General features: G+C 36.4%; 2 protein-coding genes and 1 pseudogene across 8 annotated transcripts; 1 reads left to right on the top strand and 2 right to left on the bottom strand.

Annotated features, from left to right (window-relative positions):
• On the bottom strand, positions 1–2,500 carry LOC137717249 (6,7-dimethyl-8-ribityllumazine synthase). The gene is made up of 4 exons (XM_068456552.2): positions 2,102–2,500; positions 1,774–1,872; positions 462–634; positions 1–287 (listed from the first exon to the last, which is right to left on the bottom strand). The coding sequence occupies exons 1-4, from the start codon at positions 2,400–2,402 to the stop codon at positions 93–95; spliced, it is 768 nt and encodes a 255-aa protein (XP_068312653.2). The 5' UTR covers positions 2,403–2,500; the 3' UTR covers positions 1–92.
• Positions 2,501–3,037: 537 nt separating this feature from the next.
• Positions 3,038–10,326, bottom strand: LOC137718509 (E3 ubiquitin-protein ligase BRE1-like 2; annotated as a pseudogene). Its single transcript, XR_015965032.1, has 18 exons — positions 10,086–10,326; positions 9,455–9,616; positions 9,259–9,346; positions 8,933–9,163; positions 8,625–8,788; positions 8,088–8,358; positions 7,869–7,988; positions 7,605–7,791; positions 7,360–7,520; positions 6,901–6,972; positions 6,145–6,221; positions 5,606–5,800; positions 4,714–4,786; positions 4,498–4,584; positions 4,256–4,382; positions 3,982–4,184; positions 3,596–3,758; positions 3,038–3,475 (listed from the first exon to the last, which is right to left on the bottom strand). The product of XR_015965032.1 is annotated as an E3 ubiquitin-protein ligase BRE1-like 2 (transcript).
• Positions 10,327–13,771: 3,445 nt separating this feature from the next.
• LOC137717772 (uncharacterized) lies at positions 13,772–25,183 on the top strand. 6 transcript variants are annotated; one of them, XM_088698189.1, is made up of 15 exons: positions 13,772–13,930; positions 14,706–14,827; positions 14,948–15,007; positions 15,441–15,560; positions 15,652–15,771; positions 16,089–16,230; positions 16,455–16,625; positions 17,027–17,185; positions 17,304–17,410; positions 17,582–17,672; positions 17,797–17,938; positions 18,025–18,145; positions 24,242–24,358; positions 24,492–24,618; positions 24,704–25,183. In XM_088698189.1, the coding sequence occupies exons 1-15, from the start codon at positions 13,889–13,891 to the stop codon at positions 24,965–24,967; spliced, it is 1,905 nt and encodes a 634-aa protein (XP_088554315.1). In that variant the 5' UTR covers positions 13,772–13,888; the 3' UTR covers positions 24,968–25,183. The 6 variants fall into 6 exon arrangements, with proteins under 6 accessions (XP_088554315.1, XP_088554318.1, XP_088554314.1 ...); XM_088698188.1 differs by having other exon boundaries at positions 13,774–13,930; positions 18,025–18,181; XM_088698190.1 differs by having other exon boundaries at positions 13,774–13,930; positions 17,030–17,185.
• Positions 25,184–27,124: the final 1,941 nt, after the last annotated feature.

Raw genomic sequence — 27,124 nt, forward strand, 5'->3', positions numbered from 1 at the left:
TGGAAGAAAATAAGTTTCCTTTTTCATGAGATTGCTATGTACAGAGGTAGACAGTGAATACACAACTCAAAGCATGAAAAGTTCAAGGTTACTCAAACATGAGGACTTGATCTTAGCACCCTCTCTAATTTCTCGGCCTTAGTGTAATCATTTTCTGTGAGAGAGCCAGCCGGAAAAGGAGTGATCTCCACAACTAGGTGAGGAGTTGGAAGCTCATCAAACAGTGCCCTCACATTGTTGCAACAGACACTTTCTCCATGAGCGGTCTCCCTCCTGATCTGACAACCCTATGAAGGCCCGAAGAATTCGGGACAAGTGAGATTAGATGGCTTTCTGATCACCGCTATTAAGAATTTGACTAAGAAAAAACTAAAGAAAATATAAAAAATATCAACCAAATTGGAAGAGGAAAAGAAATTGAAAAAAGTTTCCTCAAAGTTGTTCCCCACAGTTGTAATTACCTTGTGGGAGGTTGCATCTACAAAGTGATCATCGTCTGACAGTAAGGAAGCAATACCCTTCAGAAGACGACGCCCTTCAGATTTAGATGGTACCCTGTAGTTCCTTCTGAGTGTGCCCTTTGTTGTAGGATGCCATTTGCTTACTAATTTCCTTTTATCAGCAGCTTCTTTTGCTGATAAAACAAATCAACAGTCGGGGGTTTACAGCATATTTATAATACACACGATGATGATAAAAGTAAAGTGAAGCTCTAAATGAAAAATTTGTGAAGTGAAAATAAACAAATACATAGCCCAAAAATTTATATTTACAAAAGCCAAGAATCATTACCTTCAAGCAGAACACAACAACTAGAGTTTCTCAGCCAAAAACCTTTTATAATAACAAAACAACTTTTCATAAATATTGATCCGAGTAGGTAATCAACAATTCATTGTGGCATTTGAACACATTTTGGTCCATCATGGTTGAGCGTATCTGTTAGTACCAATTCAGGAGGTGATATAGGCAAACCCCCTGTTCTATCACTCCATAACCGCAGAACAAGATGAACTTTTTTCATCAATAGCAAACCTCATGAAACAAAGACTTTGTTCTGATGTGCTTTGGGCCTTTCAACAACATTAACAGAAATATAATAAATGCCAGCAGTATTCTTCCCGCTCCTCGATAGCCTTGAGGATAGAACCACCATATCCATTTTTCCTCATTCACTATCTTTTTTATTTTTCTTTGGCCTGGTCATTGTCTTTCCGATATGCAAACACCATAAAATGCCAATCTCTATCAATTCTTTTTCTTTAAATAACCAAGGCAAATAGCAATCCATCAATTTTTTACTTCATTCATCCTAGATATTCAGTGTAACCCATCTTGTAACAGAAGCTAGAACATGCCAAGGGCGGCGGCTAGCACAGCAACCCAGTTAATTAATCACAATGAATGATGCTGAAAACTAATTACATACTATGAAAATCATGTGTCCCTTAGATATTCATAATCCTCATGGAACAGAAGCATTGGAACCTCATGCTAGCCTTAAAAACAAAACTCATCATTGACCATTTAACCATATAAATGTTGTTAGTCCCGTGCTTAAATGCTTATCAAACGGGCATATCCTGCGAACAAATTTATCGTTCTCATTGCATCTTCATTCTTGAGTTAGAAACTGAGAGGAGAGAGCTCTACTTTTCTTTTCCTACCTTTCACATACTAAACATACTTTAAATCTTAACTTCCCAAGTTTTATCTGCAACCCAAGTTAAATTAATGCAACAAAATGTCATTCTGTCAAACAAAGAAACAAACCTGGTTTCCCTTGAATGCTGTTCAACCACTTAGAGAACCCCAAATCAACGGACCCACTAACAACCCCATCACCTTCTTCACCTTCAGTTCTTCCCAAATCTGAAAACCAAGTAAAATAATGAACAAATAAAGGCCATCAAAACTATTTAAAACTTAAAAACCAACCAAGGAAAACAGAAACAACCCATTACTTCTGAAACTTTATCAAGAAAAACGCAAATCAAAATTTCAGGAGCAACCCATTATTTCTGAAACTTAAATAATTGGTAATACAATCCATATACTGAATAACCAAGAAAAATAGAAACAACCCATCAAAGAAGTATACCTGACAGAAGTGGACTAGCTGGAGATCCAGCCAAACCAGTCTTCAAGAGAGCATAGAAGATGCAGAGCCTGCCAGCCCAGAGGACCGGAGCTTCAAGCAGAGAAGCATGGATTCTGAGCTTGGGGTTTCTGGGGTTTGTGTAAGAATGCGAGCTTTTGAGGGGATTTGTTATGGGTTCAAATCCAAGACCAAGAAAGGGAGATTTGGGCGGCGCAGCAGTGGGATTGTTGAGAATCTGAAAGTGTGAGGAGTGGAAAGAAGGGGATGATGCTAAGGTGGTTTGGACTAGAGAAAGAAGCATGTTTCTTCGATTACAGAAATATACAGTGATGAGATTGATGAGAGTGCCGGAGGATGAGATCAATAGTTGTTTGGGGACTTTGGGCAATGTGTGATGCGGGAAAACGTTGTCGTACCGACCCCCTATATTTATTAGGGAATGTGATATCCACACATCTCATTTTACTTTTCACACACCTTTTTAATTTTCGGCCGGATCGGATGAATTGAAGAAGATCAACAGACATAAATTATCAAAGAGCGTGTGAGACGTAGGATGGGGTGTGTGGATAGCACACCCCTATTTATTACTCCAAAATCTCTCATTTTCAAAATCTTAATTATTGACATGATATTTTTTCAATGTATTACTTGTATATGATTGCTATTCCGTCAATTTTTTTTTTATTACTACATGATTAACGTTTAATTTTGATCGATTTTCAACATTTTTATTTGTTTTTTGTGAATTTTCTAGCATTTATATTTCCGTAGTATATAATATATATATATATATATATATATATATATATATTGGGATCTTTCTAGATTGGATATTTGTTCATTAAATTCTTGATTCGTACATGCAAACATGACTTAATTATGACCGTTCAAATAAGGACAGACGAGAGGGAGAAGAAATGAGGAGAGAACGTAAATAAAAAGGGAAAGAATTTCTGGCATGTGCAATCAACATTAAGCCTCTCCTCTTCACTTTTGTCTTACTTTTCAACTACATTATTCGGAAATAATAGATAACGGATAACAAATACTGAAACATGAAACGAAACGAACGCATTTACAGAACAAAACCTATACAACTAAAGCCACAGTTCCGACGCGGGACTACTGCGGCAAGAAAAACCACAATCTATGCCGTTTTATACAAGATACTTGGCGGATCAAAAAGGGTAGGCGGGCCGAGAGGGGGTCATAAATACAGGATATCGGAAACTCTTCTCTTCATATCTTTAGAAACCGGATGTCATTTTGACCAAACGGAGTTCCACAGGCAGGACACTTTCGATGATGTATCTCTAGATTTTTTTGAACGCAGTAATTGCAAAATAGATGATAGCACTTGACGATTACCACCTGCCAATCAAATAATTAGAGCTAACATCATCAGTTCACCAGAAGATTTAGGAGATGGTAACAAATTTGTATCTGAAACACTGGTTAGACAAGGGTATATGCGGCAAATATCTTCCTTACCTCCTTCGGCCTATCAGTACAAACACTGCACTGCAAAATATTTTTGCAGAATTTTATTTCAGTTTGGAGTTTCTGTATTGCAGCCTCTCCGGTTTCAGAACTCATCTCAGCAACTATGCTGTTCAATTCCCCGAGTTCTTCCTCAAGGTTCTTCCTTGAGCTTCTGCACAACAAGAATCCAACTTCTCAGAGCTACATTTATGACCAAGTATTACAATGATTAGCTGCACAAACACATCCTGCATAAAGAATTTCCGTACTTGCAAAATCTGATCAAGCAGGGAAGATATACAGTTGTACTAGCTTCCTAGCTTGCATATAAGATTGTAGCCAAAGATTTAAGTAATTCCATGAAATCCATTGTACTTAAAACGAACAAACATTACCTTTCATTGTCTAATTCCAATCGGACGTCATCAATGTCCTTTTCAATATGCACATGTTCCTTCTCAGAAGATGCAAAGGCAGATTTCAACGACTGCAACTCCTTCTCAGAATCAGCCAATTCCCACTTGACAGTTTCCACGTTGACTGCGAGTTGCCTATCTTCCTCAGTAGTTTTTATGGCATCTGTCAGGAGAGCCTTCATCTGCAAGATTAAAGTACACGCTTGATAAAGGTTAACAAATGGAAAAAGATTGTGCATAGGAGTCACCATACCTGCTCTTCACCATGGGAAACTCTAATTTTTAGAGATTCTAATGATGTGTTTACTTGTTGAAGTTGCTTCACCAATAGAGAGTACAAAGCTCTGTGCTTGCTTTGTCTTCACACTCTCAGAAACGAGCTGCACCACCAAAGACATCATTTAAAAACCAAGGACAATGAGCCACCATTCCACCGCACCAATAAATTTGGTAATAATGTGGTGGGAAGAAGGCAACAAAAATCTTAACAGAGACCTTGATATTGTAGTCATCCCTCTCTGTCACCTGCTGCAACAGATGCTGATTTTGCATCTGCATATCTTCATATGCCTGACCAATGGTCTGCGGGAAAACAATAAATTTATCAGAAAGATAGAGTAGGTGAAGCAGAAAAGTGAGCCAACATCATCGTATAAATTATCAAGGAAGAAAAACTCCGGACATGAATAGGATATAAGCATAAACACGCACCTCAATTTCAGATATATAAGCCTCTGCCTCCTTGTCTTTAATTCCAATAGCCTCAGTAAGCACCATAACATCCCTGCAGATAAAGGTGACGCATAGCATTACAGGTTTCATTTTAGTGAAAGAAAACGAACTGCTTATCTAACAGCTGCGAAACAGAATAGTAATGTACTTTAATCAAAAGAAACAAATATTACTAAGCGAAATTGAATGAGATCTGTGTGCTACTAAAGAGAGGAAACATGTCCATAATGTTTGTTAGTAACAGGGGGGCAAGAAGGACACTGAATATAAATATAGAATAACATAATCCTACCCCTATTGTGTCATCTACTACAGGCCTGTTTGGTTTTTTGATAAAAATTTTGACATGCTTCTAATAAAAGCTCTTCTTGCAAAAGAACTTATGAGCAAAAGTCCTTCCTACAAAAGCAGTCCCATATGCACCCTAAATTTCAGAACCAAAAGCACCCAAGTTTGCCTTGATTAAACAATTTCATCTTCAGTGGTAGTTAAATACATACACTGATCAACTGAGCTCAGTGTGTCATCTCAACATTCCTATGCTACATATATCGGCTAACAAAAGCCCATCTAATTTACACATGGCAAGAAATTACCGGTCGTTTAGATTAATTAACCTACAGACAAATTTTTAGTAATGTTTTCCAAATTATGCCAAATGTCCGGTGAAAACACTGCATCTAGAAATAGAATAACATACTACTACCCTTCTTTTTGTAAAGGAAGCGATAGTGTTGAAGAGCAAAGAAAAGACACAGAGATTGCCCGAGCCAACAAGACATGAGAAAGCTCAAAAAAATAAAATAATAATAATAATAAACCACCCGTATGCTACTATATTCAAAACTAAAATGGAACCAAGAAAACTAACCGCTCTGATGCATCAAGTTTGGCACTTAATTCAGTTATTTCAGCCTTGGTAGCAGAAAGCCTTTGCTAACAAGCAGCTTCTACTTCATTGGCTGCTTTCACCCTCAACTCTAGACTATGTTCATCCAATGCATTCTTGAGCATTTCAGCTTGAGAGTAAGCTCTGCGTTCTGATTCTTTGATTTCCATCAAGTCTCTGAAATTTAAAATTCAAATCTTAAATGTACTGATAGAAAATAACCTAGATTTATTTACGTGGAATAGAGAATGTGAGGAGCACATAAGGAAACGTAAAGATGTTTATAATAGATAACCGAAAGCTAAAATAGTTCCAAATAAAACTGTTAAACGAATTAGTCGAATCCACGAATCATATAATGAAGAAATTACTGCATTCTATGTCTACCCCAAAAGAAAACAATATAAACCCTCCAAAATGTATGAAAACAAGAAAAACAAATAAATGTACATATACAAGCTTATGCTTGTATACAAAATCCCTACATTGCCCCCACGTGGCACTCACGAAAAAATGTTTACCTGTTTTCATAGCGTTCCTGTGCATACATGTCTAAGAAGATCTGCAGTTCCAGTTTTTCCTTCTGCAACTTCTCAATCTGCAATAAGTACATCTTCATCAATTACTGACCTGAGCTCAGTTATGGTACAGTCCATGTGTCTTCGAACTTAAATGTTATTAAATGGTTACCGATATCTACATATTTTCTTTGCTAACTATTTTCTTGTTAGGTCATAAGTACATACATATTTGTTTATAACATTTATGACCTTTTAAATAAGTAATCTATTGATAGAACTGAAAAAAAAAAAAACAGTAATTCCAAAAACAAATTGGACAACACTACCACAAGGATATAAACAAATAATTCCACCACAGCATTATTGCCTTAAAGATCAAACTGAAGAATTAAATTGAAAGTTCCAAAAACATTCATGAGGCAAAAAATGAAAAAAAATTCTTACCCGCCAAAAATTAATAAACAAACTTTATTTGACTGAGAAACACAGTATACAGGGTAACTTATCAGGTTCATACAGTCAAAGTGAATCTTAAATTCTCAAATTGGATAGAATTAAAATCAAACATCGGGCACAGATATACAAAGGACCTACATGTAGAGGAGTTGATATAAACTGAAACATAGAAAAGTATATATCAAAAACATTGATGAAGCTAAAAAAAGAAAATCCTATATTTGAATGGTCAAAAAATCAAATAACATGGATCCAATAGAAGTGAAGGCAATGGTAATCAAGACTAATAGAGAATCTCACCAATGCCTTAAGAGACTTTATCTCTATCACCTGTTCACCACACTTGTCCCCAAGGATCTTTTGCTCATTTGTCTTCCAAAAACAAAGAATTCGAGAAATTCAGAGAATATTCCACAATTAAATACTAATCAACAGTAACAACTAAAAAGTAGAAGTTGTAAAACTATTAGAAACCCATTCAGATAGCATTAATAAGAATCTTTTACTTTAAGATCAGAAAGGAGTTCTCCCAAAAAACCAACTTGCAGAAAGAAAAAAAATGATTACATTGTATGTGTATATATACATGTGTGTGTAATTTGATTCAAGCAACATAATCATAAATATCATTATATCCCTTTCTTTCTGGATTGCACGAGTACCCTTGATCTGTATTCATCACCTCCAAGAAAATAAATAGAAAAAAGAGCAGTGCAACTGATATGAGTATGAGAGAGTTAACTGGGAATGGAAGTAGACCCTTGTACTTAATGAAGCTTTCAATGATTGGGCTTTGTCACGTAAACAAAGTGTTTCATGAGCTGTTTCCTTCCACTGCTTCAACTGAGTTTCCACCATTTCCATTTCTTTACACAAAGATGAGGCCATCAAATGAAACTCTTCTATAATGTCCTTTCTTCCTGCAGCAAAGAGCATTTTCAGTGCCACAAGCTTGGGTAAATTAACAGTTAATATCAACAATATCAAACTTATAACACTTTTACCTGAATCCTGGACAGCTTCTTCCATGTTTATCTCAAAGTCATTTTTTGCAATTATACACTTCTGCAGCTGAAGTTCTAGTTCTTCAATCCTAGAATCAGAATAGTCAATGGGATTCCTAACTGCATCTGCTGACTCTAATTTGACATTTAGGTCCTTCTCCCTTCTCACAACAAGAGTCCTGTCAGCCTGAAATTAAACTTTTAAAACATAAAAAATATAGGGCAAGCATTCCAAACATCTGCACATAAACCAAGCATTTTAACCTGCAAAGAATCAGTTAATGCTTTGTATCGGTCCAATTCTGCATTCCAATGTTGGAGTTGATCATTTAGCATAGAGAACAGTCTTGATGAAAGTACGTATTTGTCATCCTTCACTTCATCCTGGGACAACATATAGCTTTTTTTATCAAAGAAGTAAACAGACAATGAAATCTTTGAAAATATTAATAACTATCAAAACTTGAATTTAAGATTAGAAACCTGAAATTCTTGCAATTGTTTTGACAGCGGTAAATTTTCTTCATGTATGTCTTGATACTCAGAAAGGCGGTCGGCTACTAGTATCTGCAACAAATGCTGAGAGAGAGAGAGAGAGAGAGAGAGAGAGAGAGAGAGAGAGAGAGAAGAGAAAGTAAGACAGTGCAACGGAGGACAGGGTTCCATTAAGTGCACTAGAAGTATGGTTCTGCACCCCAGGTCCAACATCCTTTTGCATTTCTAGGTCAGCCATTTTGTCATCCAGCTCACCGGTCACCCATAACAAAAAATTTACGCATTCAACAGACACTCAAAAGGCAGCATACCAAAATTTGGTAAAATTTGATACTTGCTCTGTCACAAATTGAACATAGATCCTAAAATATATAGGTATCAAATATTATGAAGTTTTGCCCAAAAAAAAAATAATATATATATATGATGATGATGCATCTCTACACGTGCTGCCATGAACTTTACTTCAAGTGACATGTGCATAAAAAACAGAGGCTTGTCGTAATAACAATCTCAGAAACCTGTGATGCGCCTAATTTCAGACTGATCTCTTGAATGGCTGCTGAGGTAAGTCTGAATTACGTCAGTATACTCTTTATGCTTCAGATGAAGAAAATCAATCCCTTCGTGTAGATTTTTAACCTCCCTTTCCATCATATCATCAATTTTAGAAAACTGGATGATAGCATCTGAGAATAGCAAGAAAGAAAAGACAATCTATATTCAATACATATTTCCTGGTGCACTTACTCCCTCAAAACATGGTAGAAAATGCAAATGTGATCTTATGAAATTAGTTTGTGCAACTATGAATATAAAATTGAAGCGCTGACCTTCTGAAGATATCTTTCCATCCAAAGTGTGAGATATGTTCATTGTTTTTTCCCTATGAGCATAAATGGCATGTTCTAAGAGTTCCAACAAGTCCATGGTAGACATATGCCACAAAGCGAGAGTTTCTTCAACATATTTAACAATTTCATCATTGCCATTAGCTTCTAGAGAATCTTGTTGTAGGAGTCTAAAAAGAAATATCTCTTCTGCAGAACATGATGGAATTGAACCTACAAATAACTTCAGGTTAATCCAATTTATACGATGAGACAAAAAAACTAAAACTTGGGTTTAGTAACATAAATTTGGACATGCTCGAAAATACCACGAGAATACTCAGCACCATCTAAAATTTCTAAAGCATTTTGGGCTCCTCCAGCACATAGTCCAAGAAGAATTAGATCATCAACCAACTAAAGAGCAAAATAATGAAACCGCCATCAGCAGAAAGTGCAAGTCATCCTGGTATACCTAATAGAGACTATGAAAAGGAAGGAAACAAATCAAACATACGAGATAACCTGATTCCATAGCTGATTCATTGTGATTAAGAAATCATCATAAGAACCTTGCTTATCCTTTAATTCCTGAATTTTCGCTTCAAGATCTTGCAAGTCAAGCTTCTGTTTGTCTACCTGCTGATTAAGTTGCTGGTTCTGGAGCTGGAGAGCTGCTGCATTGACCTAGACGGATATACATACACAAACCGCATACAAATATCTTCAATCTGCTTCCAATTTCAAATCAAAATTAATGTGTACTTGAGGCACATTGAACCATAAACGTACACTCATCTAACTCTGGGCATATTCATGGAATATCATACTATATCCAGAAATGGCTGCATCCAAAATTAGAAATTAACCTCATAACCGTGCTCGTGCTGTTGTTACCCTAAATTACAACATTATTAAACAGAAACCCTTTTCTCTTGATCCCAAAATTTCAATTGGATTCCCCTTTTCTTACACTTTCTCCACAACCAAACAGAGAAGAGCAGAAATGATAATATTCTCGAACGCAAATCCAAAGCAGAAATTAAACACACCCAATGACTCTCATCACCCTTCAATCACACACCTTTGATCTCAAACCCAAAAATTTATTAGAAAAGCAACAAGCAGACAGTTGAGGGAGAGAGAGAGGGATTACGCTGTGGTTCTTGGGCGGAGAGGTGGAGGAGCTACGGGCCATGGTGGGGGAAAGGGAGTTCAAATGACGTCTCTTCTTCTCTGGTTCGTCAGAGTCTGAGTTTTCCATTTACTGTAAATTACAGGAGCTCCTTATGGAATCCACCACACCATTACAACTCTCTCAGCTTCAGTTCAGAGCTTTTCCGTCTCAAAACTCTAGAAGAATAAATAAAATAAAATTCCGCTGATCCGCAGAGAGTATTTGGAGCTGGAGAGGGAGGGAGAGACCCTCGATTACAGTCGGACTCGTGACGACGTTGTAGGAGTATTAATCAAGTATACAAACCTCTAATTTCAAAAATGCCAGTTTTTATATAAACTTTAAAATATATTCAAAATCTCACCCATATCGAGACAAATACCTCAAAATTTTAAAACAAAATAAACTAAAAAACCTAAAAAATGGTAGAGACATGGTGAAGGCATTGGCTGCTGTTGGAAACTTGTGTAACCCTAAACGGCGATGAGTGTAGATAGTTAATTTTTTACATTTTTCCTCCTTTTTTTTTATCAATTTCTTTCCATGTTTCAATCGTTATCTTTGTTTTTTTGTTCTTTCATCTCACTGATTTTTGGGAAGGCTAGAGAAAGAGGATCGAATCCTCTTTGTGAGGATTCTAGGAATCTTTCAATTACATTCGTTCATCGTACATTGTGTGATCAGTTTTCATCAGGTACTGTTTATATTCAATTTTAAATAAAAAAAATTTACAATGATTTCTGATCGCATTATGTATGATAAACAAATATGATTTAAAAATCTTTAAGATCCTTACAAAGAGAATCCGGAATACGGCGAGAATCCTCACTCATACGTAAATGTAGTTTCGTTGAGTTTTGGTTCTTAGCTAACGGTTTGGAGTTCCATATGTAAATATCCCTGTAATTGTGTCAATTCGTCTAGGTACAAAAAGACAAAAGACAAAAACAAAATGCAGATGGAGAAAAAGTTGTGTGTTGTAAAATTGTCACCGTTGATTTCTTATTTATTATCTGGGCAATATTGTACATGGTCCCATATTCAATTGGAACATCAGTGATTGCTACTATTTGAAATGCCAATTTTTCTTTGTTTGTGTTTTTATTCTTCTTATCTTGGCTTGGAAATTGTCAATTAATTGTACTAATAATCTGGACAATATTAAATCAAACATTTTGCTTCTGTAGTTTCTAATCTATGCGGCAGTGTTGTAGTTCTGGCTAAATCAGTATGCACTTCTCCTACAAATCATTATTTGCAAATTGCTTTGTAGTTTTTTTTTTGCGGATTTTTATTGTTTTTCGGTCCTTCTTTTGTTCTAGTAATATATACACATATATATTTTTTGCTGAGGAATATATACATATACATATATATATATATGTATATATATATATATGCGAATATGCAGGTATATATATGCGAATATGCATGTATTGTCCATCACAGCTTATAGTACAAAGAATCTTTTTATCAACAGCTGATTATTCATATAAGTTGAAGGTATTTTTGTCTATTTAAATGGGATTTTGGACAAAATTGAAAGTTTTTATAAAAAATGATATTTTTGAAATTGAAAACTAATTTTTTGCTATTATTGATAAATTTCCACGTTGCAGATCACAAGGAATTTACAACTATCACATTTTCATTTTATTTCTCTCATTCTTTATACAAGAAATGTACAATTTTCAAATTTATTAAAAAAAAACTAGCAATTTTGACAAGTGGGGCATATAATAAAAGCCGTTATTATGAGAAGTACTTTCATGGCATGGACACACCTCTACTATAGGTTTTTTTCAGTTAGTTATTATGAGAAACACTTCAATGATATTGACACTCGTATTGTTGTTACGACAAAAACTTCCATTGATGTACAGCTACAACAACATCATATCCAGTTGTGAAAAAAAAAAGGAAATAAATAAATATGTAATTAATTTTTGTTTTTATTATAGGCGGTAATACTTTTTTATATAGGAGAATACAGTAGCAATTTTATTACTTGATAAGTAGTATCTTTAAAATGTACATCTAGATGATATATAGAGGTCGTCGAATCAAGGATATTCAAATTTATAAAGCAAGTCCAATTTGGCCAAATGATGTGCCACAACATTGGTAGAAGGATGGGACACATGTGAATCATCGAAGGAGCGAAGCTAATGCTTCATGTTATAAACAACTAGACCTAAAGAAGAAGAACTCTTGAGGGCTTCCAATCGCATGAACTAGCTGAAAAGAATCACTCTCCAAATGCTTGCGGTTTTGATGATGCTCCAAAGCGAGATGCACACCCTCCCTTGATGACATGAACTTCGTAGCCTTTGGACTAGTGATATGAGAGACCATATAAACAAACAGTCCTATGACTACGGCTTTGTGTCGAAAAACAACACCAACGCCACCAAATTTCAACGATCCATTGAAAGCCCCATCAACTTAGAGCTCTTGAAATGGTTTTAAGCCATTTGTTGGAAGTGTGTTCTAAAGGTTAAACATAAGATGATATTTTTACAAACATTTCATATATTAGACTGATTTAGTGACTCATAAGAAATAAGAGGCTTTTCTTAACAATTGCAAAATCATCAAAAAGTGGTGCAATCTTTCCCTCGTGGGCATCAGTTGTAGTGGCTTTGATTCATAGGCTTGTTTTTTTTATCGTTTCAAGGTCTTTAGGTGAATGGTACGATGTTTACCTTGTGTATTTGATGGTGTTGGGTCCATCTTGTAGAGTTTACGCCTTTTGAGCTTATCTTTCTTGTTGGTTACGTGTGGGTCTTTCATGGTTTAGAAATCGTACTTCCACGGAGTTTGTTTTGTGTTTTTTTTTTTTCTTTTTTAGTTTGTGATGTTGTTGTTTTTCCCTTGGCAAAGGACTAAAAGAACATCTTTTTGATGCCTCATAGCTAGCAAGACTTCTTTGTCGATGGAGCACTGTCTGTTGCAAGTTCATCAAAATATGATGCAAAGTTTTGTCCTCATAAGCGTTGCCTTTCCTTTTGGTATGTGTAATCATGATACTATTGTTATGACGTTCTTGATTGAGGATCAGTCAACGAATGTGGGTTTCATCTTTATTGGAAAGATGGTACAAATGATAGAACAACTAGGTCATACAAGTATCATTTTTTATTATTAATGAAATGTTTCTTACCTTATGAAAACAGTTTGGTTTCATACGTTCTATTTTTTTTGCTTCATTCTCCCTCCCAGTTCTACCTCCCCTTTTCATTTTCCTTACAAAAACTGGAACTTGAATGAAACTTAAACTAGTCACCAAACATTAATCACCATGCAGTGTTTCCTTGTGCAAGCGACAATATATGAATAAGAAAGTTTAATCAGTTGACAACGACTTCAGACTTTAAGGGCAGCAAGAATATTTGGTGAGGTTCGCAAAACATCACATTGAGATCATCCAATTCCATCTATACGTCCAAAGTTAACCTTATAATATCTGTTAATTGTAACCTAAAGCATGAACAGATATGCACACATTGTTCATGACAGATGGGTTTGGTGTGGCCTTTTGCTTTTTGCATATCATAGAATAATCCACTTTTTCAAATCGCACGCAAGAGAGAAGTAAAAGAAAGAACGCTTAATTTTGAAGTTGAAGAAAACCCAGCACCAGCAGAAAGACAACTTCTTTATATATATGCAATTCATGAAGTACCTCAAACGCCACACTGTCATTGAGATTTTTGTTCTGCCAAAGGAGCAGGCTCGTAAGATCGCTATAGCTAGAGATCGATCGATCGAAGCCTCACTATATGTCATCTCAGAGCGTTCAACTGATTATTCAGGACCGTTATGTAAGTTTCATCATGCTATATATATATATATAGAACCCTAATGAATGTATATGCATGTATTTCAAGATTAGCTTGATCGTTAAGCGAAGTGAATGGATCCTATCTTTGGTCTTAGGATGTTTAACAGGATGCAAATCATGATAGAGCGCTACTTAATTTCATGTTAATTTGGTTTTGATGATCTCGTCACTTCGTCATTTTTGTTTTGTTTTATGGCCTTTTTCTGCGTAAATTTCACGAAAGTTACAATATGCATGGTAAACCAAGTGTGTGGGTGTACTGCGAAATTGTTGGAATTTCAGACAAAACAATACTGGCTAGCCAATCAGGCAATCATGATTACCATATGGTTGTGGTCATCATAGTGAAACATAACTTCCAGATTATATTTTGATAGAGGTGGCGATGAGTTCAAATCTCATGATAAAAATAAAAAGGTTACAGAATCAACCTTATTTGTTGAGTGGACTAGCCAAATGTTAGATTAAAACAGAAGCACTCGAATTTTTACCCTAATGCCCATTCACATAATTTTGCTCGAGGTCTTGAATTCGATTCTCCTCTCTCAGTCTTACTAAAAACATTGCAAGTACAGCCACACATAGGTTAAAGGCTTAATTAGAGCAAATCTCCGTTATCTTTTTACTCCAATGAGCATTTTTTGGCATTACCAAATTGTGGTTTTATGTCAAAATTAACCTAAACAAAGTGTATGATGACCCCAAAAAAATTGTCATTTGCGTAATATATCGTATTGAACCTTTTTCGCAAACAGGTGGTCATGGATAATGGCATACTCCAAGTCACTTTATCAAAACCAGATGGAATTGTTACCGGAATACGATATAGTGGCATCGATAATTTGCTCGAAGTTCTAAATGAAGAAGTAAATAGAGGGTATATATACTTCACCATGTAACTCCTTATAGTTCCTTTCTTCGTTTATGATCAATGTTGAAACAGTACCAAAATTAGGTTTGAACAGTTTTACTTATACTAAAACTTGGAAATTTGAAGGTATTGGGACCTATATTGGAGTGAAGCAGGAAGTGTGGGCACAACCGGGACATTTGATGTGTACGTAAAATTACTCTACTATTAAGGTGTTGAGAAAACTAGATATAAATCCAGTTTTGTAGGCCAATTGGACTAAATCCTTAAGGGGAAAATGTGGCAGAAAAAAAGGTCCATTGGACCTGTCGATTAGAAAATGAATTGTACTAAATCCAATAGCAGCTTAAGCTTTGGACTTAATCTAAGAGTATTTAAATTATTGATCTTTATATCTCTTGTATCAAATCGTTTAGTCAATACACTACAAGAAAAATTGCCAATAACCGCTAACATATTAGTGGTACAACATGAGGTTGATAAAACTTTATCAGCGGCTAAAGATGAACATTGCCTTTACCCACCTCATTTTGTACAATAATGCTAGTGGCAATCTTGTCAACTTTTCTTGTAGTGTTCGTGGCTTCTCTTCTAAGCAATAAGTATGGCTCCTGTACAGGATTAAAGGGACAAAATTCAAGGTTAGAGTGGAAAACGAGGAACAAGTAGAGATCTCCTTCACAAGAAAGTGGAATCCGTCTCAAAAGGGAGAACTTGTCCCTCTCAATATAGATAAAAGGTTTGATAATTCATATAGTTCTTAAGACATGAAAAACTTGAAATAATAATCGAGTGTCACAGTCTTGATCACATGACATTACATTTTGCAGATTTATAATGCTTCGTAATTCTTCAGGCTTCTACTCATATGCCATCTACGAGCACTTGAAAGAATGGCCTCCTTTCAACCTTCCACAGACCAGGATTACCTTCAAGCTCAGAAAAGAAAAGTAGTGAAAACTTTCTTCATTGTTTTCTATCTATAATCAAGTTAGCTATATAATATGTAGTCATTGTTATGGACACTTAAAAATAGTAGTCGAAATGGTAATCGTTGTTCCTCCATAGTGCAAAGTATGAACGCAAAATGATTATTTTGTTGTTAAAAATTGTGATTCCTTGCAAGAGATCATATTTCAGATTCACAGCACTATGAAATCTTGATTCAAATAATGTAACGTTAACAACTTTTGTATATAAGCTAGTATGTTATTTACTGGGAATACTAATTGACTATCTTTAATATTTTTGGTGGGTGATTTATCAGGTTTCACTATATGGCCATAGCAGATAACAGGCAAAGATACATGCCCCTCCCTGATGATCGATCACCTGAGAGAAGTCAAGCCCTAGCTTACCCTGAAGCGGTCCTTCTTGTCGATCCTATAGAGCCAGAATTCAAGGGAGAGGTAAATCTTTCCTCCTCTATAAAGAGGTCTAGCTACTAGCTAGGGTTAATTACGAAAATATTCTTGAACTTAATTGTATCAGAGTTCAAGAGACTAGGGTTTATGGTTGGCTTAGTAAGGTTAGGGTTTACCGAATTTATATAGTTTCAAAATTTCATAGAACTTTTTTCGAAGAAAAGTACTATATTCATTAATAATAAAAAGAATACAATTGCAAATTGTAGGTGGATGATAAATATGAATACTCATGCGAGAATCAAAATCTGCATGTTCATGGTTGGGTCTGTATGGACCCACCTATTGGCTTTTGGCAAATAACGCCTAGTGATGAATTTCGATCCGGTGGACCTCTCAAACAGAATCTCAGCTCCCATGTTGGCCCCACTTGCCTTGCGGTAAATGAAATAAACGGTTGCATGCAACGACAGAACTAGGAATTTAAATAGCGGTTAACTAATTCAATTTTCTTAAAATATGAATGTGTAGTGAAATTTAAACATTGAGGGTAGGCTAAATTTTTGTTTTGTGCAATAAAGACCATAGCATGCTTATCTCAACAGCAAACAATTTCATCTTTTAAAATTTGGGGTGTGCTAGAGGCCAGGGCAGTCACTAGTTGGCTCCGCCCTTGGTTGCATCCATTGACAATAAGTAGTGTTACAAAATACAAGATACACATCTCTCACGTCGAAAACTTAACAGATAGAATATTTGAAAAAATCTACAGAATTAACTATATTATACTTTTTTTTTATTCTTAGAAATAAGTTTGATTTATATTGTTGAAAATACAAAGCAGATGTTTCTTAGCGCTCATTATTCAGGAGAAGACCTAGTACTGAAGCTGAAACCAGATGAGCCGTGGAAGAAAGTTTTTGGCCCTGTATTCATTTATCTTAATTCTAAGTCCGATGCAACTGATCCATCACTACTTTGGGATGATGCAAAAAAACAGGTCGACCTTTTTTCTTCGAATTTAAACAAACTCTAAAAGTATTTATATTCATTTATGTTCAAAAAATTCAGAGACTGATAACTAATAAGTAGCTAGAACATTTACTTTGGATATTCAGATGATGACAGAAGTGCAAAGCTGGCCTTACAAGTTTCCTGCTTCCAAGGATTATCCGCCGTCGGATGAACGGGGTAATGTTAAGGGTAGAATACAGATTCTGGATAGGTACTATTACTTAACCCAAATAAAAACACCTCGTCATGTAATATTACTTAAGCTAACTAATTAGTAGATTATTGGAAGTACATAGATATCATGAGAATTGAATATACTGTCTTTTATTCCCAGTTTTTGTGAAATTCGTCCAAAATTTTACTTAAATCTATACATGTCTAGGTATGTTAGTAAAGATCGCGTACCTGGAAACGGTGCATATGTAGGCTTGGCACCACCAGGAGACGCTGGATCATGGCAAAGAGATTGTAAGGTGATTTGTTTTCTCAACTTTATAACCGAGCAAGTACTGTTTTCCAAGAACTCGGAAAACAGGAACTAGTAGGAAAGAGTATTGCAACTCAATTGGTTGACAATATTTGCATTTTATATATCAGGGCTACCAGTTCTGGACTAGGGCAGATGAGAAAGGATATTACTCTATACAGAATATACGCGAGGGTGACTATAATCTCTATGCATGGTGTCCTGGTTTTATCGGAGATTATCGATATGACGCAACTATTACCATAACCACAGGTCTCTCTCATATTTTTCTCTTCCAGAAGACTTGATGAATTACCGTTATGATCAATACTTTAATATATGTCTATATTAATAAGCAGGTTGTGATATTGATGTGGATGATATTGTATATGAGCCTCCAAGAGATGGACCAACGTTGTGGGAAATTGGCATCCCTGATCGTTCTGCTGCTGAATTCTATGTTCCTGATCCTAATCCAATGTATATCAATAAACTTTATGTCAACCATCCTGATGGGTTAGTTTTCGAGCTTGGTTAACTGATCACTCCATCTCTATGGAATTTAAATTTAGTCAAAGCAATCTACATCTGACTACTATAGTACTATAGTACTATAGTAGTCCGTGAACGTATAAGCTACTATACATCACAAATAAATGTTCTCTTACCAGACATCTTTGGCAAAGATAAGATGGCTGGTTGCCACCATTCATCAACTTGATTTTGGCTTTTGCCTGAATGTGTGATCTAGATGTTGTGCGGAAGCGTCAACCAAGTGTGAGTGAAAATAAACCACAATAACTGACAAAAGATAAATGAAACAATACCAACAAGAACACCAAGATTTATACTGGTTCGGCAATGCCTACATCCAGTTTGGAGACGACGGAGTATTCCACTATAATCAATGAGAACATACAATAGTGTTTATCACTCAATTTCCCAAAGACCCGAATAACCCAAACTCTCACACATACAATAGGAAGAGAAAACCAAAAATACAAAGCAAGACAATTTGAGAAAATTCTTCTCTATGCCAAATGGCTTCTTGCTATTTTTCTTTCTTCCTTGTTTCCTTGGTGTTGTATTTGAGTTATGCCTACACCTCCTTTTATAGGCCAAAGGCCTCTCATCAAGTCAAAAGAATTAGGCATAAATGCATCCATTCTTTGACAACAAATTAGGCATAAGACCATCCATTTTATTTCCCACATGTAGCATGCCAACCATCAATTTTGACCACAAAAGTAGCCAACATCATTTGTTGGTTTTAGACTACTTGTTTGAGCCAATAATCAACAATCTCCACCTTGGCGCAAACCCTCTAAGTAGAACTTCCAATAGTCGTCTCCCACTCCCCCATGGGGCAATCAACAAATTTTACAAATGCCAATCAAGTCTAAGCAGTGCTTAAACTTGAGCAACGAAACTGGCTTTGTTAACATATCCGCAGGATTGTCAGCGGTCCCAATCTTCTGAAGAAGAATATCTCCCTCGTCAATAATCTCACGAACAAAATGGAACCTCACGTCAATGTGTTTCGTACGTGCATGATGAACTTGATTCTTTGCTAAATGAATAGCACTCTGACTGTCGCAATGAACATCCACATGGTCTTGTTGAACCCCTAAGTCATCAAGCAACCCTTGAAGCCAGATGGCTTCCTTTATAGCTTCTGTTACAGCCATGTATTCTGCCTCAGTAGTTGACAGAGCAATTGTAGATTGCAGAGTCGACCTCCAACTTACTGGACCTCTAGCAATAGTAAATACAAAACCTGTAGTGGATCTACGCTTGTCCAAATCACCTGCGTAATCAGAATCCACATATCCAACAACACATTGACCAGTAATTTTATCCTGCTGGAACAATAAACCAACATCCACAGTACCCAGAATATACCGTAGAATCCATTTCACAGCTTCCCAATGCCCTTTTCCTGGATTATGCATATATCTACTAACAATACTAACAGCTTGTGAAATATCAGGCCTAGTACACACCATAGCATACATCAAACTACCAACAACATTTGCATAAGGAATTTGAGCCATGTACTGACTCTCTTTAACAGTTTTAGGAGACATAGAAGCACTAAGTTTGAAATGAGGGGCAAGAGGTGTACTAACCGGTTTTGAATTTTCATTCATCCTGAAACGTTGTAGTACCTTCTTCAAATATTGCTTCTGACACAAACTAATCTTGCCCTTCGGTCTATCTCTTTCAATTTCCATACCTAGTATCTTCCGAGCTTCTCCCAAGTCCTTCATCTCAAATTCATTACTCAGTTGAGTCTTCAACCTTTCAATCTCCACTTTGCTCTTACATGCTATAAGCATATCATCAACATATAAAAGCAGATAAATGAAGGTTCCATCTTGTAGTTTGCGAAAGTATACACAATGGTCATAGTGACTTCTTGTGTACTTTTGCCCTATCATAAATCGATCAAATCGCTTGTACCATTGTCTTGGAGACTGCTTCAAGCCATACAATGATTTTTCCAATTTGCAAACCCAATTTTCCTTTCCAGCAACCTTAAAACCTTCTGGCTGAGACATATAAATCTCTTCCTCCAAATCACCATGTAAGAACACAGTCTTGACATCAAGTTGGGCCAACTCAAGATCAAACTGCACAACCAAAGCCAACAGAATACGAATAGAAGAATGTTTTACTACAGGAGAAAATACCTCATTGTAGTCAATGCCTTCTTTCTGAGCATAGCCTTTAGCTACCAATCTGGCTTTGAATCTTACATTGTCTTTTCCCAAAGATTCCATCTTTTTGGCATACACCCATTTACAACCAATTTCTTTCTTCCCCTTTGGTAACTGAACCAACTTCCAAGTCTTATTTTTATGAAGAGATTTCATCTCCTCATCCATAGATTTCTTCCACAACTCGTACTCTGAACTCATGACAGCTTCTTTGTAGGTGGATGGAATATCATCTTCAATAACGGGAAGTGCATATGCCACAATATCAGTAAATCGAGCAGGCTTTCGAATTTCCCTTCTCGATCTTCTGGTTGCAATATAGTCTTGTTGCTGTGGAGGCTCTTGGGTAGGTGCCTCCTCTTCATCATCCTCGTCCTCATCATCATGATTAACTGTAGGACTAGTGTTTGTAACATCAAACCTTACTGGAACAACTGAAGTCTTCAGTAACTCCACCTGCTTTGAGCTACTCATGGTCTCGGTTGTTTCAGTTTCACCTTCATGCTTGTTCTGATTAACCATAGCAGCCTCATCAAAGGTCACATCTCTGCTTACAACAAATTTCTTCTCATCTGGACACCAGAGTCGGTATCCCTTCACGCCAGTGCTAAAGCCCATAAATAGAGCTTTCTTTGCTCTTGGATCCAACTTGCTTTCTCTGACATGATAGTAAGCAGGACAACCAAATATATGTAAAAACTTGTAATCAGTACAAGGTTTACCAGACCATACCTCCATGGGCGTTTTGCCCTTATTCGCAACAGCTGGCAATCGATTTATGAGATGGCTTGCATAAGTAATTGCCTCAGCCCAAAACGCCTTGCCTAATCCAGCATTAGACAACATACACCGAACTTTCTCAAGCAAAGTACGGTTCATGCGCTCCGCCACCCCATTCTGTTGCGGTGTCTCCCTAACCGTGAAGTGCCTCACAATACCCTCATCTTGACAAACTTTCAAGAAAGGATCAGACTTATATTCACCCCCATTGTCTGATCTGAGAGTTTTGATCTTTCGACCGCTTTGCGTTTCAATCATCTTTTTCCACTTCAGGAATATCTTCAAGACTTCATCTTTACGCTTCATGGTGTACACCCATATTCTTCTAGAGAAGTCATCAACAAAAGAGACAAAATAATGGCTACCTCCCCAAGATGCATTCTTGGAAGGTCCCCAAACATCAGTGTGAACATAATCAAGAATGCCTTTAGTGTGGTGAATAGCAGTGCCAAATTTTACTCTAATTTGCTTACCCAACACACAATGCTCACAGAATTCCAATTTGCATGCCTTTGCACCTTTCAATAAGCCTTGCTTCACCAATCCTTGCAACGCTTTTTCACCAGCATGCCCAAGACGCATATGCCATAATCTCGTGGTGTCTGTGCTATCTGCGTCAGCAGCTTCGGTGACAGCTGCTTCACCAATAACTGTACTCCCCTGCAAGAAATACAAGTTATTTCGTCTTGTACCTTTCATCACCACCAGTGCCCCGTAAACAGCTTTAAGAACTCCACCCTTCATGGTGATCTTGAGACCCTTGGATTCCAATGCACCCAGTGAGATAAGATTTTTCTTCATATCCGGTACATACCGAACATCACTTAATTCTCTGACTGTTCCATCATGCATCTTCAAACAGATTTTGCCTATCCCTTGTGTTTTGCAGGCATTATCATTACCCATCAAAACAACTCCACCATCCAGCTCCTCGAAGCTAGAAAACCATTCTCGAATGGGACATATATGATAGGTGCAACCTGAATCCAAAATCCACTCCTTGGAGTGACCATCAGCAGATGAACTAGTCAAAGCAAACTCGAAATCATCATCTCCAGATTTTGCAATATTTGCTTCAGAACCTGCTTTCTCCTTCTCTTTGTTCTTCAATTTGGGGCAGTCTTTCTTCCAATGACCCTTTTGGCGGCAAAAGGCACATTCATCTTTAGCAGGAAACTTCCCTCGTGACTTTGACCGAGATTGTCCCCGCTTCACATATTTTCTTTCCACTGTTCGACCCCTTGCAACAAGTGCCTCGGTTTGTGAATTGTGAGTCTTTAGTTCCTTCTTTCGACACTCATGATTCACCAATGCCGCAGACACCTCATCAAGTTTCACCTCGGTTTTTCCATACAACAAAGTAGTTGTCAAATGATCATAATCATCAGGCAATGAATTTAACAAACATAGTGCCTTATCCTCGTCAGGAATTTTCACATCAAGGTTTGCTAAATCAGCAAGTATTTTATTATAATCATTGAGGTGTTCATGCATAGAAATACCTGGACTATACTGAAAACGGAAGAGTCGCTTCTTCAAGAAGAGCCGATTTTCTGCGCTCTTGGTCATATACTTCTCCTCCAATTTTGTCCATAACTCCTTAGCAGAAGTTTCCTTCATATACGGGTATTTCAACTCCTTATCAAGGAATGATCGAATAGCAGCACAAGCATGAAGATTAATTCGTGTCCACTACTTGTCATCAATATCTTCTGGTTTATCTTCCAGAACCATATCCAACTCTTGTTGATACAAGACATCCATAACTTCACATTGCCACATACCAAAATTATTAGAGCCATTGAATTTATCAACCTCTAACCTTGTAGTAGCAATTTGATGTCTATTGGATGTAGATGCCGACGAAGACGATGTCGACTCCTTCCCCTTCACAGATTCATCTTTATCTCCAGCCATCTACTCAGCACTATTCACGGGACTGTAGCGCCAACAAATTTTTCACTCCCACGAGAACGCCTAGTCGAAACACTAGGCTCTGATACCACTTGTTGTGCGGAAGCGTCAACCAAGTGTGAGTGAAAATAAACCACAATAACTGACAAAAGATAAATGAAACAATACCAACAAGAACACCAAGATTTATACTGGTTCGGCAATGCCTACATCCAGTTTGGAGACGACGGAGTATTCCACTATAATCAATGAGAACATACAATAGTGTTTATCACTCAATTTCCCAAAGACCCGAATAACCCAAACTCTCACACATACAATAGGAAGAGAAAACCAAAAATACAAAGCAAGACAATTTGAGAAAATTCTTCTCTATGCCAAATGGCTTCTTGCTATTTTTCTTTCTTCCTTGTTTCCTTGGTGTTGTATTTGAGTTATGCCTACACCTCCTTTTATAGGCCAAAGGCCTCTCATCAAGTCAAAAGAATTAGGCATAAATGCATCCATTCTTTGACAACAAATTAGGCATAAGACCATCCATTTTATTTCCCACATGTAGCATGCCAACCATCAATTTTGACCACAAAAGTAGCCAACATCATTTGTTGGTTTTAGACTACTTGTTTGAGCCAATAATCAACACTAGATTCACAGTAAGCTACCAACATAGACATCAGTCTGGCAAGAGAACCAACATAACATTTTGTTGGAAAAGTTAGCAAGTTAGCAATTTGGTTTATTTTTATGTTAGGGTATTCTTTTGTGGTATTTTATGTATTAGGGCTTTCTAGTTAGTAGGATATAGATTATGTTTGCTTTCCTATTAATCGTGAACCCTTTTGTTTCAAGATCAGGTCTCTATAAATACACCTTTTATGATTTTATAGAAGTTTGTGTTCTTCTTTGTTTTAGTCAATAGAATAAGAAAAATTTTGCAATGAGTTTTTTTTTCTTTTGTCATCCTTTCATTTGCTAACACATTTTCCTATGTGTGTGTATGTTTGGTTGGGAGTATTAATCCCATATCGGTGAAAGAAGGGACCTTACACGTACTTATAAATAGTTGGTTACTTCTCATATTACCAGTTGGTTTTATGGTGGAACCTCAACTTTCTTCACTTTCCATAAAAGATCTTGATCATTTTCTTACCTACACTTTCAGGTTTAGGCAGTACGGATTATGGGAAAGATACCAAGAGTTATATCCTGATGAAGATTTAATTTACAGCATCGGCACCAGTGACTATACTAAAGATTGGTTCTTCGCCCAGGTTCCTAGGTGGAGTTCTTCCTAACCTGCATTGGCTTTACTTTCTCAATGTGCCATTCTTTGTGAGTAGTTAAATTAACAAATAAATTTCGAAATTAAATCCGTAGCCTTAACTTCGAGCCTTTTGTTTTACAATATATAGGAAGAAAGATGATGACACTTATCAAGGCACTACATGGCAAATCAAGTTTCAACTTAAGCATTTCAGTGAAAGTGATACCCTCAAACTTCGAATAGCCCTTGCCACTGCAAACATTGCAGAATTACAGGTACATGTTTTGTGTAGAATTGCATGTAAATGTAACCAAAGCTCTAACTAATCTGGTTGCTTTTGTTGTTCTTTTCCTGTTGAAGATTCGAATAAATGATTTGAAAGCAGACCCTCCGCTGTTTACGACCGGAGTGATTGGAAATGACAATACAATTGCTAGGCATGGAATCCATGGTCTGTACTGGCTGTATAACATAGATATACCAGGCACATTGCTGGTGGAAGAAGCCAATACCCTATTTCTAACGCAACCAATGAGCACTAGCCCTTTGGCTCCTTTCCATGGACTCATGTATGACTATATTCGTTTAGAAGGTCCATCATCTTCTTCTTCCAGTACCACCTAAATTATATCTGTGCTTCTTTAATTAACACAAATTAATGAGGATAATATTAAAATTTAATGTATAAATACCTTAAACTTATCATACTCTCTGGCAATTTCTTATTTCTTATTTGTTGTGTGTGTTTTATGCACTTGTTGGATCATATGTGAAGGCACATCATTTACACATTATAAATAAATTAAAGTAAAGGTAGTGCTATTCACACACCTATTTTGACTTCTTATACATTTCTCTTAATTTTCTGCTATCGGATTGAATAAACTGAAGAAAAAAAATCGATTTCTTGTATTCTTTGAAAAAGCAATTCGATTGATGGAATTTAGCCAATGTGGTTATGCTCAATGTGGTTACGCTCACGTCTGTAAATAGCTATGTCATTAAGGCAAGAACAAACTAACCTGACCAACGAAGCATGCCTTCTTAACATTACGAAAACCCTCTTGCAATGAAACAGTGAAAGACAAGCAGTCGTTCTTCAGGCGAGACATGATTGAGTACGAGTTTGAGATTAATTTCTTTACTTTCAGAAGTCGGGAGGATTAGCAAACAACACATCCAAAATCCACAGAGAGAGAGAGAGAGAGTGAAGAGAGAGAAGTTGTGTAGACGTTTTGTTTTGTAGGGAGTGTGCGCAGAGCCACGAGAGTCGTGGCAGCTAAACAACACATCCACGTAATCAAACTATTTTTTCTTGTCCTCTAAAACGTGGCTTTCACGTCAACCACTTATGTCTCATATGTTGCATCAGCGCCGACATCCGGCGTGATCTCATCTCTAACACAAAATTTTGGTTATATAAGTAGAAGATGAAATTGATATGTAATTTTTAATTTTATTTTCGTCTATTTAAATTATGACACGTAATATATTGGAATTAGAAATATTTACATGAAATTGTGCATCAAACATTCTAATCTAACAATTCAAGAATATGTGTTCCTTAATGTGATATTACAGTATACACTTAATATATCACGTACCGATAAATTTGTTCTACACAAGTTGCCCACGTAACAAAATATTTACCATAAATGTCACATTACCGCATGTAGCAAAGTCTAGGTGTATGTTGTTGATTGTAAATCCTTTTTGTTCAAGTGGGATATTATATATGTGCAATTTCCCAAACAAAATTACTAATTTGATAAAAATTGAATTTGACTTAAAAAATACAAAGGACTTGGACACGAACCTAGGCCACGATATCATTCCGAAAAATTAAACCAAGATCAACATTTACTCAATTTCATGGGGAACACATTTTCTTATTTCCGTGTCATGTTTATTTTTAATCTATTCAATTCGAAGGTCATAAAAAAATTAAGGTATGCAGCAATTGATGTGCAATTCAATTTTGGTAGAATATTCATAAGCATACAAAATTAGTAAGACGTAATAAATTTAAACGCACATAGGAAACACATGTTTGAACAAACAGCAACTTCACAGGCTTGCCTTGCCATACAAGTTACAACTAATAAGTTGAAGCAACTGATCTGAGTACGAGAGAGTTAACTGGGAATGGAAGTAGACCTTTGTACTTAATGAAGCTTTCAATGATTGGGCTTTGTCACGTAAACAAAGTGTTTCATGAGCTGTTTGCTTCCACCGCTTCAACTGAGTTTCCACCATTCCCATTTCTTTACACAAAGATGAGGCCATCACACGAAACTCTGCTATAATGTCCTTTCTTCCTGCAGCAAAGAGCATTTTCAGTGCCACAAGCTTGGGTAAATTAACAGTTAATATCAACAAAATATCAAACTTATAACACTTTTACCTGAATCCTGGACAGCTTCTTCCATGTTTATCTCAAAGTCATTTTTTGCAATTACACACTTCTGCAGCTGAAGTTCTAGTTCTTCAATCCTAGAATCAGAATTGTCAATGGCATTCCTAACTGCATCTGCTGACTCTAATTTGATATTTAGGTCCATCTCCCTTCTCACAACAAGGGCCCTGTCAGCCTGAAATTAAACTTTTAAACATAAAAAATATGGGGCAAGCATTCCAAACATCTGCGCATAAACCAAGCATTCCAATGTTGGAGTTGATCATTTAGAAAGTACGTATTTGTCATCCTTCACTTCATCCTGGGACAACATATGAATAAGAGCTATCAAAACTTGAATTTAAGATTATAAACCTGAAATTCTT

This window comes from Pyrus communis, chromosome 8, assembly GCF_041283825.1.
Source record: "Pyrus communis isolate YQ-2024b chromosome 8, ASM4128382v1, whole genome shotgun sequence".
Lineage (NCBI taxonomy): Eukaryota > Viridiplantae > Streptophyta > Magnoliopsida > Rosales > Rosaceae > Pyrus > Pyrus communis.

Excerpts from the sequence above, each read along its gene's own strand:
- LOC137717249 (XM_068456552.2), bottom strand. The coding sequence starts at position 2,402 with ATGCTTCTTTCTCTAGTCCAAACCACCTTAGCATCATCCCCTTCTTTC. Across the intron at positions 635-1,773 it reads CAGCATTCAAGGGAAACCAG|CAAAAGAAGCTGCTGATAAA; the intron begins GTTTGTTTCTTT and ends TTGTTTTATCAG. Across the intron at positions 288-461 it reads TAGATGCAACCTCCCACAAG|GGTTGTCAGATCAGGAGGGA; the intron begins GTAATTACAACT and ends GGGCCTTCATAG.
- LOC137717772 (XM_088698188.1), top strand. The coding sequence starts at position 13,889 with ATGTCATCTCAGAGCGTTCAACTGATTATTCAGGACCGTTAT. Across the intron at positions 15,561-15,651 it reads CCTCTCAATATAGATAAAAG|ATTTATAATGCTTCGTAATT; the intron begins GTTTGATAATTC and ends TACATTTTGCAG. Across the intron at positions 17,411-17,581 it reads AGAATACAGATTCTGGATAG|GTATGTTAGTAAAGATCGCG; the intron begins GTACTATTACTT and ends ATACATGTCTAG.